The sequence below is a fragment of the Leucoraja erinacea genome, chromosome 5, assembly GCF_028641065.1.
Source record: "Leucoraja erinacea ecotype New England chromosome 5, Leri_hhj_1, whole genome shotgun sequence".
In the NCBI taxonomy this organism is placed as follows: domain Eukaryota; kingdom Metazoa; phylum Chordata; class Chondrichthyes; order Rajiformes; family Rajidae; genus Leucoraja; species Leucoraja erinaceus.
This window is the reverse complement of record NC_073381.1, coordinates 74,806,516-74,823,218: the sequence shown is the minus strand read 5'-3', so window position 1 is coordinate 74,823,218 and position 16,703 is coordinate 74,806,516. Positions and strand designations below refer to the sequence as shown.

Sequence of the window (16,703 nt, the reverse complement as noted above, 5' to 3'; positions counted from 1 at the left end):
AGATTCAGAGATCATGATTGTACCTACCTCCTTGGCGCCATGAGGCAGCAACACTAATGCTGCAGCACCTTGTCATACTTGCCTGGTACTGCATTATACTGAAATCATCTTAGTGCAATGACCAATTTAGTATCTTTGCCTATTATCCAAAGGAAGAGTTATTGTATGTTCTATGGCTAGATTAATTCCTATCTTTTTATGTAATACTCAAGACGTATTAAATGATGCAGACATATTACTTAAACAGCTCTCACTACACAACAAAACGGAACCACAATTTAAAAAATATGCACGAATTTTGCAAAGGCACATAATAATTATTCACTATTTTGCACAACAACAATGTGCAACCTACTGTGAGACAAGCATACCATCAGATGCCAATAGCTGCCAGTAGCCATCCAGGTGATTTTGGGCCATGATCAGTTTGACTGCCTGGTTGCAGCAAGCATTAGCTGCAAATTATCCACAATACATAAAAGAAAAACCAGACAAGTTACGGAGCATAATTTACATCTGTCAGGGGAATAAATACTAAAAGGCTGGATTGGTCCATAACTATTTATTTAATCGTGATATGGGGAATATTATTATTTGATCATGGCAACAATCCTCAATGCTTAAAGCAACTTTTACGTGCAGATGCATTTTTACAATTTCCCTCAGGCCAATCGGGGGCATTAACATTGAGGTGATTAGAAATTGTATTGTGGTGCAGGATCATTTTGCTTTTGCACAATTTAGAAGATTTGTGCCTACAGTGGCATTGAAAGCATACAAATCTCACGTACAGAATTTGTAAAATGAACTCACTTGCTTCTGCAATCGCTCTCTTTCATCTCTGTCTCTTTGAGCCTTTTCTTCCAGAAGTCGACGCTCCTCTTCAACTTTTTGCTGTTGTTCTTGAAGTGTCTTTTCTTCTCCAAGTTTCCGAGCTTCCTCTTCACGACGCACTTTCTCTTCACCTTTACGACGCAGCATTTCTTCCTTCATTTGCCTTTAACAGCAATACATAAACATTGGCTCAGACATATGCAGATTAAGAGCATCAAAGTGAAAATTATTTTCTAAGGTCTTGGTCCTTGGTCCAAATTGCCTTACCTACACTGACCAATGAAAGCAAGTGTGTCAAATGCCTTCTTCACCACCATCTACCAATCTTTCTGCACCCCCAAGTCATTCTGAGCAATAACATTTCTCAAGGCCTAACTATTTATGGTGCAGGTGTTGCCCAGGTTTGCTCTACTAAAATATAACATCTTGCATTAGTCAGAATTAAACTCCACCTGCAATTCTTCAGCCCATAGGCCCAGTTGATCAGGACCTCGGTGTAATTATAGATAACCTTTGTTGCTGTCCACTATACCATCAAATTTAGTGTCAACTACATTCATTTCCAATCTTTAATTTAAATAACAAACAATAGCTGATCCAGCACAAACATCTGTGTGACATCGGTCTCTTGTTTGGAACAACAACCCTCTCCCATCTCCCTCTTTCTTACCTTCAAGATAATTATGTAGGTTGTAATTTTGCTAGCTTGCCCTGGATCCCATTTGATCTAATCCTAGCCTACTATGTGGTACCTTATCAAAGGCCTTGCTAAAATCCACGCAGACATATTCTAATACACTGCCCTCAATCATCTTGGTCATTTCAACAAAATACTTTATTGAGCTGGTGAGATGCGAATTCTCCCCACATAAAACATGCGGACTGTCCCAAATGCACGATGATCCATTCTCTCAGAATCCCCTCCAAAAACATAGCCACCCCTGATATTAGGCTCAAATGTTTATAGTTCCCTGGCTTTGCTTTGCAGCATTTTTTAAATAGAGACACAACTTTAGCTACCCTCAGGTCATCTGGCACTTGACCCATAGCTAACGATGATACAAATATATCTTCCAAATGCGCTACTATATTTTCCCTAGCTTCCCATAATATCCAGTGATATATTTGAGCATGTCGCTGGGATTTATCCACTTTAATTCCTTTCAAGACCTCTAGAACTTCCTCTTCTGTAAGGTGTGCTCACAAGACGTCACTGTTACCTTTTCTATGTTCCCTAGCACCCATGTTTTTCTCCACACTAAATACAGATGAGAAATATTTACCATGGATTTCAAACAGAAATCCTTGTATATTGTTTTTATTTTTATTAATGAACTTAAGTTCTTAAAAAAAAATCATTTTTCTTAACAGTTGTAAATATCGCAATAGTCTTAATGGCTGTTTCAAAACCAATAGCAATTCATGAATACATTGCAGCTAGAGGATTAACCCAGTAAAACATGCTAATTTGGTCCTAAAAATCTTTAGTTTGGACAATGCTATTTAGACAAGAGGCAAAAAGCTTGGACAAAGATACGTTTTAAGGCGTGCCGCAATGAAGGAGTTTGAGAGCTTTAAGGGAGCTAATTCCAAAAATTAAACAGCTTAAGGTATGACAACCATCAGCAAAGTAGGCAAGGCAACTTTATTTATATAGCACATTTCATACACGAGGCAGACTCAAAGTGCTTCACATAAGAAAAGAAAAGTAAAATTAAAAATGCATTATAAAAAGTGCAAAAGTTAAAAGTGCAATGTAGTTAAGATTTAGCTGAAAGCTAAAGTAAACATAAAAGTTTTCAGTCTCGTTTTAAAAGTGGTCAAAGCTGAGGCAAGTCTTAAATCTTCAGGAAGTTTATTCCAGCTATTTGTTGCATAATAACTAAATCCTGCTTTCCCATGTTTTGTATTTACTCTGGGAATCACAACAGATTGGTTTCAGAAGATCTTAGCGGTCTAGAAGGCTTATATAGTGGAAGCATGTCAGTGATATACTTTGGTCCTAAACCATGTAGTGATTTATAGGTGAGCAGCAGGATTTTAAAATCAATTCTCTGACATTCAGGGAGGCAATGTAAGGATTTAAGAATTGGTGTAATGTGTTCAAATTTTTTGGTCTTTGTTAGAACTCTAGCAACAGCGTTCTGAACAAACTGTAGCTGCCTGACAGTTTTTTTCGGAAGACCTGCAAGGAGACCGTTACAATAATCTAGCCTGCTAATAATAAAGGCATGTACAAGTTTTTCTAAGTCTTGAACTGACATGAGTCCTCTTAATCTTGCTACGTTTTTGAGGTGATAGTAGGCCGATTTTGTTACTGATTTGATTTGACTGTCGAAATTACTGAAATACTTGAGGAGCTCAGAACTTTGTAGAGCTGGAACGTCTACAGAAATAGGGAGGTTCTAGGCGAGGCATGGATGTGAAAACAAGGGTAAGAATTTTGTTGGACTGAAAACCAATACAAGTCCTTGAGCAGAGTGACAGATGAAACTAGTCCTTGGTGCTAATTAGGCAAACACCAAGCTCCCAATTATGATCCAAAAGGCTGGATTTCTCAAAACTCCAAACCCACTTACTTGACAAAATTATATTAGAATTGTTTTCAGACAGAACAAAGCAATTCCCCTGACATACACGAAAAAAAATAATGTACCTTTCTCTCTCCTCTTGTTCTTTTTTCTCTTCTTCCTCCCTGTCCCTCTGTTCCCGTGCTATTCGCCGATTCTCAGTCAGAAGCCTTGTGGCCTCTGCTGAATCAGTGGTACCTGCTGAGACCTTACCGGGAGTAGCACGAACTGTGACCGGAATGCTTTCTAGACAAATAGAAAATAAATAACGTTTAAAAATAAATCCATTCTCTTAAATAATCAATCATCCACAGATTGATTCCGCGCTTTTCCAGTTTACAAAAAACACAAATATAAGTAGAAGAGTAGACCAATTGACTACTCAGGCCTCCTCTGCTATTCAATAGAACTGTAAATGATCTTGGCCTCAATACTTTCCCACGCTGGGAAGGGATAAGAAACCAAGTCGTTGCAGAGAGAATGGTCTACATGGAAAGCAGAAAAGGGATGAGATGGGAAAATGTGACTGGTGGTGGGATCCCATTGTCATACCAACCTCTGCCATTAGCCTTAGCTTGTCACCTTCCGGCATTACATTTCACTCTCCCTCTATCTTTATCCAACACCTATTTGTCTGCTTTGCATCTCTTGTCTTTGTCAGTATCTCTACCCATCTACTAATCATCTTGCCCCACACCACCCACCTGTATCCGTTACCCAGCTTTGTCCAACCCCCACCCCTTTTCCAGCTTTCTCTCCACTTCTCCATCGATCTGAAGGATCCCGACACGAAACATCTTCTGTCATTCCCTCCACAAATGTTACTATAGGGACTGACATGCTCAGTTCCTCCAAGAAATCTACGTTTTGCTCAAGATTTCAACATCTGTAGTTTCTTGTGTCTAAATGCAAACATTATAGTCTGCCAGCATAGCTCTGGGTGCAAAAAAACCCCCCTCAATATTGGAGATATTAATATGCGAGAGGATAACCATGACTGTTCCTCTTTATTTCAAGAAAATGTGCAGGATTTTACAGAGTCAGCGGTAATGGTATTTTTCCAGTGCCATGAAGTGCCTAATGCAGTAATCCTGACGCATACAGATGAAAAGATCACTGCTGTCAGTTAGTCCACATGTTTTGGGCCAGGTCTGAGTTCTTGATCTTCCAACACCCTTTTTGCAATTGTCCAAAGACTGTGCTGGTGCATGGAAGATGGTGATGCATTTCATAGTGCGTCTGTCATTATGAAGAGGTGACTTTCAAGGTATAGGAATATTACAAGTTCCAGATTCTTACCCTGAACATTGAACAGATTGGTAGAAGACATTAACTCTTTTACACGTTTCAATCAACAAGTCGGCAATGGCATGGAGTTCAGCATCCATGCATATGCAAAAACTAGCCGCGCTTACACACTGCAACTCGACCATGAGAATTGAGCAATCTTGGTTCAGGGTGGTAGTTGTGCAAAGTTACATGGTTTCCATTAAATCTTAAGATCATTTCACCAACACAAGTCATGTGTTGGAGGTGAGGTATAACATTACAGTAAAAAAATCTGTTGCTAAAATTCATGTCTTGCATTTGGTCATGGGGCAAATGTAAAATGGAGATGAATTTCTGGAAGGAACTAAATTTAAGGATTTTTCAGCTCCTTCTGATCGCTGAAATCAGACTAGAGTCCAAAAGGAAACTGTAATAGCATCTGAGACATTCAACCTCAACTTTTCCTGGAAGGATTGTAGATTTGCATTAACACTTGCACAAATCCAACAGTGAATTAACTTTGAACTGTTTTAAACATTACAAAGTGGACCTCATTAGTATCCTCTGCATTGGGGACTCCACCAGTCCTAGCACAAAGCCAAGCTCACTTATTCCCAGCCTAAGTTTTCATAAAAGAAAATTGTTAACTATTTTCATGATATAATAGCAAACGTTTCAGTTATCAGTTTAGTTTATTGTTACGCATACCGAGGTACAATGAAAATCTTTTGTCACCTGCTGATCAATCAGCAGACAGACAATACATGATTACAATCAATGCATTTACAGTGTATAGACACATGATAGGGGAATAACATTTAGTGCAAGATAAAGTTAGCAAAGGATAGTCCGAGGGTCATCAAAGAGGTAGATAGTAGTTCAGCACTGCTCGCTGGTTGCGTTCCCTGAAACAGGTGGTGTGTTTTCACACTTCTATACCTTTTGCCTGATGGGAGAGGGGAGAAGAGGAAGTGACCAGTGTGCGACTCGTCCTTGATTATGCTGCTGGCCTTGCCGAGGCAATGTGAAGTATAAATTGAATCAATAGGAAGGACGTTGATTTGTGTGATGGTCTGGGCAACGTCCATAATTCACTGCAATTTCTCGTGGTCCTGGATGGAGCTGTTCCAAAAACAGGCCGTGATACGTCCTGGAGAAGTTGGTGAGAGTTGTAGGGGACATTCCAAACTTCCAGAGCCTTCTAAGGAAGTAAAGGCGTTGGTGTGCCTTCTTGCTTGTTTCTTCATTATGTGCGGTCCAGGAGAAGTTGTTGGTGACATTGACTCCTCGGAATTTGAAGTTTTCGACCAACTCTACTTCGGCACCATCAATACAAACTGGGGTATGTGTACTGCTTTGCTTCATGAAGTCGATCACTATCTCCTTTGTCTTGCTGATGTTGAGAAAGGTTTCCGGTGACGCTGTGAGTCGGCTGCCTCGCCTGCAGCAGGTTCGTTGTTTCTTCCTTGTCGATTCTTCGCCCCCCCCCTCCTCGCGGCCTTACAGCTGGTCTGGTGGGGCCTTTCCCGGAGTCGGGCCCAGAGCTTTAGCGCCGGCACAGCTGGACTTTAACATCGCGGGTCCAGAGCTTCAGTAGCGGTGCAGTGGGGACCTAACATCGCAGGCCCCTTTGCAAAGGATTTCCGGAGAAACGCACTGACCGCTGACCTGTGGCCTACAACATCTGGAAGCCGCAGTCTCAGGAAAGGAGGTGGCCAATTAGGATGCTCGACCTATTTCGACGTTGGCGTTCCGACCATCTCGACCAGCGGGCTTGAACATCGTGCTATCCGTAGCGGCGACTACGGAGGGTCAGGGCCCCGACCATGGGTGAACAAGGGAGGGAGGAGGACTGTTTGAACTGTATTGCCTTCCACCACAGTGAAGAATGCTGTGGTGGATGTCTGTGTTGAATTATGTTATTATTGTGTCCTTTTTTAATTGTAACGCTGTATGGTAAATTACATTTCACTGCACCTTATGGTGCATGTGACAAATAAATTTGAACTTTGAACTTGTCCCAATAACAGTACACGAGGTTCCCAATCTCCTTCCTCTACTCTGTCACATCATTATATGATATCTGGCCCACAATGATGATGTCATCTGCGAATTTGAAAATTGAATTAAATTTGTACATGGCCGCAGTCGTGGGTGTACAAGGAATAAAGATAGGGGCTGAAAACACAGCCTTGCGGAGCACCAGTGTTGAGGATAATTGTAGAGGATGATTTGTCTCCTATCCTCACTGATTGGGGTCTGTTGGTTAGGAAGTCGAGGATCCAGTTGCAGAGATGAGTGCTGACCCCATCCTGTGAGTTTGGTGATGAGCTTGGATGGTATATAATGGTATTAAAGGCAGAGCTGTAGTATATGAAAGGGAGTCTGACATAGTTGACATAGTCTGATTTAGTTATTCTAATTAACCAAGACAAGGATAGTGTAAAAATTACGGTACATAGGACAAAATAGTTAGAGGGTGGGATTGTACAGGATGATTTAAGAACCCAATTGTTGTTGAGAGAAAGCTGCTCTTGAACTTAGAAGATTATCATGCCGCTGTACAATTTTCCTGATGGTAGCAGCGAGAAGGGTGGCCAGGGTGGTGTGGATCTTTGATGATTTTTCTGTAAATCCCTTGGATGGTGGGGAAACAAGTAACCATGATGTACATGACAATGTCCACCATTTTCCGCAAATTCCTTTGTTCTTGAACTTTCGAATTTCGAATGTTCAACACTTGAAGACCAATTGAGTATTCGATAACATGCCGGATTTCCTGACACTTCAGGGCCAGAAACGTTCTGATGATTCACCCTACGGAAGTATTTTCTGACATCAATATTTTCTGGATTGCCGCGGGGCTGTGAAGATACATTGCTGGTACCCCTTTTGTTGCGAGCATGGAAAGCATCCAGCCTGTCGAGGAGTGAAGCAAAGTAGTTGAGGCCAGTTCAGTGGCTATATTTAAGAGGGAGTTAGATGTGGCCCTTGTGGCTAAAGGGATCAGGGGGTATGGAGAGAAGGCAGGTACAGGATACAGAGTTGGATGATCAGCCATGATCATATTGAATGGCGGTGCAGGCTCGAAGGGCTGAATGACCTACTCCTGCACCTATTTTCTATGTTTCTATGCTTTGCCTGATCTGCTTGGCTTCACCTTATAAGTATCGATGACATGCAAGTCCTGCAACACATGCCTAACATATACATGAGCCTCCAGTTTAATCCGTGAGTATGGCTTTGCATTCGTCGATGGTGGGGAGATCTGTAACCTGACAATGACCACCAGTGATGGACCTGACAATTTACAATGTGTAGAACATTTAGACAGGTGTATGGAGAGGTATGGATTAGAGGGATATAGACCAAACACGGGTGAATCTTGGTTAGCATGGATGACTTGGCCCACGTAGCTAGTTTCCATGCTGTATAACTCTATGAATCTATCACATCTCTAGGATGTGAAGGTTTACCTGTATTATCTTGAGTTTTTGAACTAGCTTCTTCTTGCTCCTTTATTTCACACTCAGATGCTTTGGTTGGACGAACATTTCCAGGTGAAGGTGGTCTCAGAATTGAAGAATTCTTTACTGAGCCAGGTGGTGAAATAAGCAATTTTGGATTCGCTGCAGACGATGTTTTTGACGATAATCTATTATAAAGAAAAATGTATATATGAAACATGGAAAAGTTTGTTGCCTAGTTTAAAACCCAAGAAAAATCCCAACCATAATTACTCTCAATGATCCTTTATTTGTCAGGTGTACTGAGGTACAGTGAAATTCATTTTTGAATACAGTTCAGTACAAGAATCACTGTACATAATTACATAAACATCTTAGACAAGCTTTAAAAACAAAACAACAAAAAAACAATCCCCACACATTTTGCTCCAAATTAGAGGTTTAATATACGTTTGCATTGTTTAATAAATGTTGACATTTTGAAACCCAGCTCAATAAAGTTGCTGCAGTTAGTATAATAAACTTGCACTTTCCTTACCGGACTGCGGATGGCATTGGTGACTTGTTTTTCCCAGTCATGGGAGAATATGACTTCCTTCCTGTTGAATTTGTAGTAAGAGCTACAACTGCATTCTTTTCCCTTTCATTTTCTCTCTCTTTTTCTCTTTTATCCATCTAAGACAATTAAATATAATTTCAAGAAAAAGTATTACCACCATTTATAACATTACAGTTGAAAAAATGGGTACAAACATTTGAATCTAAACATTAGCTAAAATATTACATCACTACAGACTACCTACAAATCTGCCGCCAAGTCATTATTGCGGAACATCTTGATGTTTTGTCAAAGAAACATTAATTTATAAAACTTTAAATTCCTTGTTTTTAGGTATTACAGAAATTACAGGCTAAATCAATGTGCGAGTGAACATCTGGGTGTACAAGGTTCCAGGTTTGTATGTTAATTGGCTTCTGTAAAATTATAAATTATCTCTGGATAGTGTCAGTTACTGTACGTTGTGCTCGCTGGTCGGCATACTCCGTGGGGCAAAGGGCCTGTTTTCACATTTTATCTCTAAAGTCTAAAGACACCTGGAGTGTTGTCTAGAATACAGTACCGTGGGACAGAAGAATACAGTACAAGACTCCACATTAGCAACAACAGCAAAGGGTAGAAATAAAGCTGTCTGAATTGCACAGGCACGAAGAGCAACAGGCATTTCTTTAACCATCAACGAAGTTATGGTTCCATCCTGGTGCCAGGATTAGGTACAGGACAGAATGTTCTGCTGCGGTTTGGACATGGGGAGGGGTGATGGCAAGACAGAAATCATTATTTGATAACAGAAATCAAGAGTTTATATCATACAGACTTCTGAAGAATTAGCAAGATATATATTTTTTATTTAATTCTATCTGCCTGTGAAAGCATAAATAGCAACCTAGGGCAGATTAGTGCACAAATGCAGGAAACTAGAGACGTGCAAAAACTGATATTTAGGAACTTCAATTGCATCAATAATGATTCACATAAGAGTGTAACGGCATAAATGAGGGCAGGAATTTCTGAAGTTTAAATAGAAAATGCTGGAAACACTCAGCAGATCAGGCAGCAGTCTCAGATGGATGACACTTTGTCAGAACTTGGAAAGCGAAGAATACGTGGAAACAGGCCCTTCGGCCCACCAAATCCGCGCAGTCAGCGATGATGTATGCTAGTTCTATGACCGAGGCACTAGTGGCAATTTACAGATGACAATTAACCAACAAACGTGCACGTAATTGGGATGAGAGAAGAAACCGGAGCATCTGAGGGAAACCCACGTGGTCACGGGGGTGACATACAAACTCCGCATAGACAGCCCTTGCATAGTCAGGATTGTCTTTGGCGTTGTGAAGCAGCAGTTCTACAGTTGCACCACTTCAAAGGTCACCAAGAAATCTGCAGATAGTGCAGATTCCTATCACATGCGGCATAAAAAAAGTTTTCCTAAACTTAGCCTTAATTTTCTTCCCCTTTTTTTTAGTACTTGAGCCCCCCACTAAAGGAAACAGTGACCCTCCCTCTCCACCCCATACCAATCCCTATTTTTTTTTTAAGAAGTTTTGTTTAGAGATACAGCATTGGAACAGGCCCATCAGCCCACCAAGTCTATGCCAATCATCCATCACCCATTCACACTAATTCTATTATCCCACTTTCTAGTCCACAAGGAACAATTTACAGGGGCCTATTAACCTCCAAAGCGGCATGTCTTTGGCATGTGGGAGGAAACCAGGGCACCCCGAGGACACCTACACAGCTACAGAGAGAATGTGCAAACTCCACACAGACAGTACCCGAGGTCAGGAAAGAACCTGGGTCTCTGGTGCTATGAGGCAGCAGCTGCACCAGCTGCACCATTTGATATACCTCCATCAAATTCTTCCTCAGCCTTTTAAAGAAAATAATCACAACCTCTCTAACCTAACTTTGTAACTATGGCCCCTTACCCCAGACATAACTCTCACAGACATAAAGATTACTTTGCTACACTCTGACACGTTCACTTTCTTCCGGGCAATCGAGAATTGAAAGTAAATTTTCAGTTGAGATCAGACCAGTATTTTATTGAGGGTTAACATTATTTCTTCACTTTTATGCTTCATGTCTCCATAAAAACTGTACAGCCTTATTAACCGCTTTCCTAACCAGCGCTACACATTCAAATTGTACATTCATACCTTCAGGTACCACTTCTCCCAGACTTTTTTTTACAACTTTACAACAGTATCCTTTATTCTGTATTAACTCTCCTCATTCACCAAAATGTCGAAGAGCAGGTCTCGCAGTGTTTAACTTCATCCAAATTGTGCCGGCTCATTCCACTGGCCCTTTCACTACCCACTCTTGCCAGGTTTTCTGATCTGTTTAATTAGTTATTTGGGCATGCACTTCTATGGCTACGTCGTTAAATTAGAAAAAGTAATTGGCCCCAACATTGATCCCCTTGCCTGCAGTCCAAAATCAATCATTCACAACTGTTGTTTGTAGATACAAGGAACAGCGGATGCTGGTTTACAAAAAAAAAAAAAATGGTGCTGAAGTAACTCAGTAGGTTCGGCAGCATCTCTGGAGGACATGGAAATGTCATGACTCAGACACTTCTTCAAACTGATTGTAGTGGGGAACGAGGGGGGGGGGGGGGGGGGGGGGGGGGGGGGGGAGGGAAGAGAAAGGAAGCTGAAAAGGGGATGGTGGTGGGACAAAACATGGCAGGTTATAGGCGGATACAAGTGGGGGGGGGGGTTGATTGGCAGATGGGTGGATAAAGGTGAGAGGTAAATAAAGAGACAAAAGAGTGTAATATAAGGAGAGAAGAGGAGAGAAATGTGAAGCCAGCAGACGAGATATAGGAGGCAGGGGGAGGGGTGTGGGTGAAAGGTGGTTGGGATAGTGGGAGAAATGGGTGCACACTAAGGTGGGGCAATGGGAAGAGTGGAAGGAAAAAAGGTGAGGGGGGGTTACCTATAATTGGACAATTCAATGTTCATACATTTGGGCTGTAAGCTACGCAAGCGGTAGCTTCAGTTAAAGTTGATGAGGAAGTATCAGAAAGACCAATGAGTTCAGTCAAGTTGCCTACAAAGGAAATCCCAAGTGAAGATAGGCTTGTCAATCTCCCTGGATAAAGGTGGGTGCCAGATTTCCAGGAAATTACTCCTCTTCTGCAAAAATGTCTCTAAAAACGTCAGTGGTGGTTGTGCTTTGAAAAACAATGATCTGAAGATTAAAAACATAAGGCACATGGTGAAGTTTGAGTTGAAATGATTTTCAATTCACCATTCTTCTTTGCTTATCTCACCCTTTTTGTCTCCTTTTCACCTCTAGTAGTCACTTATTGCACCCTTCTGTCAATCACACCCCTTCACCTGCATCAACCCATCACTAGCCAGGCTTTGTCCCAAACACATTTCCAACTTTTTGCCCCCTTCGCCATCAGTCTGAAGATGGGTATGAAACCAAAACTCCATCTGTTCATTCCCTCCGCAGATGCTGCTTGACCCACTGGGTCCCTCTGTTTTTTTTGCTTGCACCACTGCTTCTTGGTGATATATTTATGGTTTGGGTATGGGTTCAGGGTAATGGTTTAAAATCTGTAAATAACACAACAGCAAGGAGAACATGACTGTTTGGATAAGTCATCAGATTGGACAGACAAAACTTCAATACAGAGAAGTGTGACGAGATATACTCTGACAGTAAGAAAAGAAACTATAGATACAAATTGACACAGTTCCAATGTGCGCCATACACTGAACATAGGGACCTGGGTGATCTGCTATGGGATCCTAAGCATTTTGAATAAAACCACAGAGTATAATTGTAGAGAATTTCATGTCAAACCTATATAATCCACTGGGTTGACAACTGGTATCAAATTGTAAAAATGACTCATGGAGACCACAAAAGGAATATAATGGGTTAAGTGAGTAGGCAAAGATTAGCCAAATAGAATATAATATGGAGTTTTTATTTTCCTGCAAAAACAGACATGATATCCAAAACTCGAGTGCACAGGTACAGCTAGTAATTAGGAAAGCTAACATCAAAGATTTTGTCTCTGAGGGTTGAATGGCTTTGAAACGATTCCTCAAAAAGCAATGAAAGCAGTCTTACAATCTTTAAGGCAGAGATAATATAGGCTTTGTTAACCAAGGAGATAAAAGATTATTATGGGAAGATACAGATGCAAAGTTGAGCAGATCAGATCAGCCAGGATCATGTCATATATAAATTTGAATACAATACAATACAATACATATGGTGAGCAGATTCCAGGGAGGAGCGAACTCCTCCTACTATGTTCACACGTAATTCCAAGTTATAGGAGAAGAATTAGGCGATTTGTCCCATCGAGTCTACTCCGCCGTTCAATCATGGCTCATCTCTGCCACCTAATCCCATTTTCCTGCCTTCTGCCCAAAACCCTTGACACCCGTTCTAATCAAGAATTTGTCTTTCTCTGCATTAAAAATATTTACTGACTTGGCCTCCACAGCCCTCTGTGGCAATGAGTGTCACAGATTAACTACCCTCTAAAGAAGTTTCTCCTCACCTTTTTAAAAGAGTGCCCTTTAATTCTGAGGCTATGACCTCTGGTCCTAGACTCTCCCACCAGTGGAAACATCCTCTCCACATCCACTCTATCTATGCCTTTCATTATTCTGTAAGTTTCAATGAGGTTCCCCCTCAACCTTCTAAACTCCAGCGAGTAGAGGCTCAGTGCTGTCAATATGCTCGTCATGTGCTAACCCACTCATTCCTGGTTAATGCTGGTTACCACAGATAAGGATGCAAAAGTTATGGGCAAAAGAGAGAAAAAAATGTTCCCTTTAATAAGCAACACGAGAACCAAGGTACAAATTATCAAAATGGTTATCAATGGCTATGAGATGAATGCATACAGTGAAAATATGTAAGAGAAATACAATTAGGTTATGATCTATGACTTTAGTCTTTAATACAACAGAGTTAATCAACTAATTTAAGAAATTTGGGGACATGAGGAAAAATAATTTGTAGGAAAAGAAATGAACGGATTTCTCTTCAAGCAACCAGCTATCTTCTGATGGGCCAAAGATTCGACTTCATTAGGTTATTAAAAAGTAATTGCAAGATTGGCTTCACTAGTTTGACATATTAATAATGTACATAAATTCCTAAAATGTCTGTGGACATGATGATTCTTAGTTTTCATGATTTAGAATGTATTCCTTTTTTCCCTCTAATTATCAGTCGATTATCTTAAATTTGACTTTACTGAAATTCCTAGAAACAAAGAAGGAACAAGCACAGGAACAGACCCTTCGACCCACCATGCTCGCGCCAACTATGATGCCAATCAAAATTAATCCCATCAGCCAGCATGTGGCCCATAGCCCTGTTATCATATCTGCTTCCACCTCTTCTAGTGGCAGTGCATTCCAGGCACCTATCACTCTTTGTGTAATGCGGCAGTAAACAAACTTTTACCTATACTTTTAACTTTTTACATCTCACCCAAAACCTAGTATGTGACATTTCCACTCTGGGAAAAATACTCTATTAACCCTATTTATGCCTCTCATCATTTTATTTCCATCAGGTCACCCCTCAGCTTCTGAGGCTCCACAGAAACGTTTGTTCAACCACTCCTTATAGCTAGTAATCTCCAATCCAGGAAACATCGATCCTTCCTATTACGTGACAACTAGAATTGTAATTGCGTCCATTTTGTCTGGATATTCAATGTTGGATGTTGGGCTTGCCAATGAAATCAGCAATTCATTATGTCTCACCCAAGCATTGGATCTACTTAATAACCTACAAGCAACAATTAGATATTATTCGCTTGCCTCTAAAAAAGTGCTGCATACGTCAATTTACTTAAATGGATCAATAATTTACAGGCTAAGTAGATACCTTTTTGAATAGAATTTATTGAAACAAATATCATTGTTGGAAATCAAGCAGATGGTGGAAATCTGTAATAAAAATGGATGCTGAAAACACCATTTAACAAGTGTTAACTGTTCCTCCGTCCACGGATGCTGAGTATTCTAACACTCTTTGTTCACTTTTGTTGGAGGTTATGCTTCATGTTATAAACAAATGATTTTTTTCATGCAATACCATTGGAATTAATCATTCTTTCATGAATACTAAATATTGAGAACTATTTAAATGAATAGTCATTCAAGGCATCAATATTGACAATAATAAAAGCTTTTTTTGATAAACATCTGCTTACCTTTGCAGGATTAGCTGATCTGCTTCGTCCATGCATATCATGTGTGGTAACAATGTACCTTGGCCAGTCAGACATCCTACTGTGCAGATTCTTGCAGGTTGGTGGAGTAAGAGAGCTGGCAGATACTGAACGAGGACAAATTGGGATAACTGCAGTATTATGAGAAGTTGTAGGAAGGAGTTGAAGAGTAAGAGGAGAAAAGATAGCAAGCATTAGCTTGAAAGGAATGCAAAAAGAAAGTCACCAAAACCATTTCTGATGTTTCATAAATCCACCTTGCTGAAATTGAAAGATGGTTTTGTTTCCATCTGAAAGATGTCCACAAGGCAAAAAGGAAGCAAAATTGACAGATTAATGTTTTCTTATAATTAGAATTTCAAACACTGGAAATTGAAATCAGCAGACTGCCACCTACATGAGTGAGAATATGATAACAGGGTATGCAATGTAATGGAGATGGTATAGAAGGAAAAGTGGGTTTGAGACGTGAGGAATAGGAAATCAATAAATGTTAGCGTTACCAAATATAATCCTTCTTGAGACCAGTTAAAACAATCTTTTTATTTTTATAAGCTTCCAATAATTAAAATCAGCAGGAAATACAACCCAAACTTGAGGGGTTCAGCAGTTACTGATCAACTCGCAAAAAAATGTACTATCTTCAAATGACAAGCGCCAAGAACATTGGGTCTTTAGCGGGTATCTATCACACAAGTGTAATAACCTCACACCACTGGCTTCTCGGCAAAGTATCAGTATAATGAAGCCCCTGGGAGAGGCAGGGCAATTTCTAAATTTCCACTGTAGTTATGGATACCAGAATATGGATACCAATTACGTCCTGTTTTGGTGCGCTTTGGAACATCCAATTTGGTGCGCTTACGGATTGCCACTAGAAATGATAATTATGTACAATTTTCAGATGCAGAAATTTATGTCAAGCTTAACTGCAATAATAGCTATTTTTTTATGAGGCAGAGGGTGGGCATCAACTCTTCCAATCTATCCAACAAAACAGAAATGGTCTTGGTTTTTCAGTACAAAGTCAAGAAGTACACGCAAACACACAAAACAACAATGACAAAATAGTATTACAGGCAGCTGATTGGTTGAAAAAAATATTAAGGGCATTAATATTTTCCAGTCTAGGACATACGCTGTCCTTTTTCTATAGTAAATGTGGTTTCCCCCTGCTGTCCGAGAAGAGTCCTTCACCCATGTCTCCACGGTGTCCTGCAGAACCGTTCTCACTTTCCTTTCCCCCCCCCAGACAGAACAAGGATAGAATTCCACTGGTCCTTAGCTTTCACCCCACCATTCTCCGCATCAAACACATAATTCTCTGACATTTCTGCCAGATTCAACGTGATCCTACATCACGTGTTCGATTACACCTGCCTTAATATTTTTTTTGTATATATTGCATCCTTTCAGCTGTCAACATATATAATGCACAAAGAAAGCAGATACTGCAAATCAATAGCACAGTGTATTGGAGGAAAGAACAAGAACAGATTTTGCTAGGAAAGATAAGCAGAATAGGTCTTACTTTGTATAAAGAGCAACAGTAGATAACAGCATTGAAATTAAAACTTTAAAATAGAACCTCAAGATAAAAAACTTCAAATATAATTTTGGTATTAAAGTCACACTTATTTGAAATCCAACTTGCAACATGCACAGTTCATGTAGTCAACATGCATCAGTCCCACACTTCAAAATTATTTAATCCCAAGGCCCATTTTTTAATAAAGCAATACACCCAATCAGGAGATGTTGGATTTTGT

At 40.2% G+C, this 16,703-nt stretch overlaps 1 protein-coding gene across 8 annotated transcripts in view; it reads right to left on the bottom strand.

Moving 5' to 3' along the window:
• The window catches only part of LOC129697415 (ensconsin-like), a 104,960-nt gene that overhangs the window by 10,959 nt on the left and 77,298 nt on the right, over window positions 1-16,703 (bottom strand). For 6 of the 8 annotated variants that reach the window (XM_055635929.1, XM_055635934.1, XM_055635927.1 and 3 more), the window contains 5 exons: window positions 14,917-15,065; window positions 8,679-8,815; window positions 8,150-8,328; window positions 3,491-3,650; window positions 814-997 (listed from right to left, as the gene is read on the bottom strand). In XM_055635929.1, coding sequence (XP_055491904.1) covers window positions 814-997; window positions 3,491-3,650; window positions 8,150-8,328; window positions 8,679-8,815; window positions 14,917-15,065 — 809 coding nt within the window. The remainder of the gene's footprint in view (window positions 1-813; window positions 998-3,490; window positions 3,651-8,149; window positions 8,329-8,678; window positions 8,816-14,916; window positions 15,066-16,703) is intronic. The other 2 variants (XM_055635928.1, XM_055635933.1) reach the window with 1 other exon arrangement.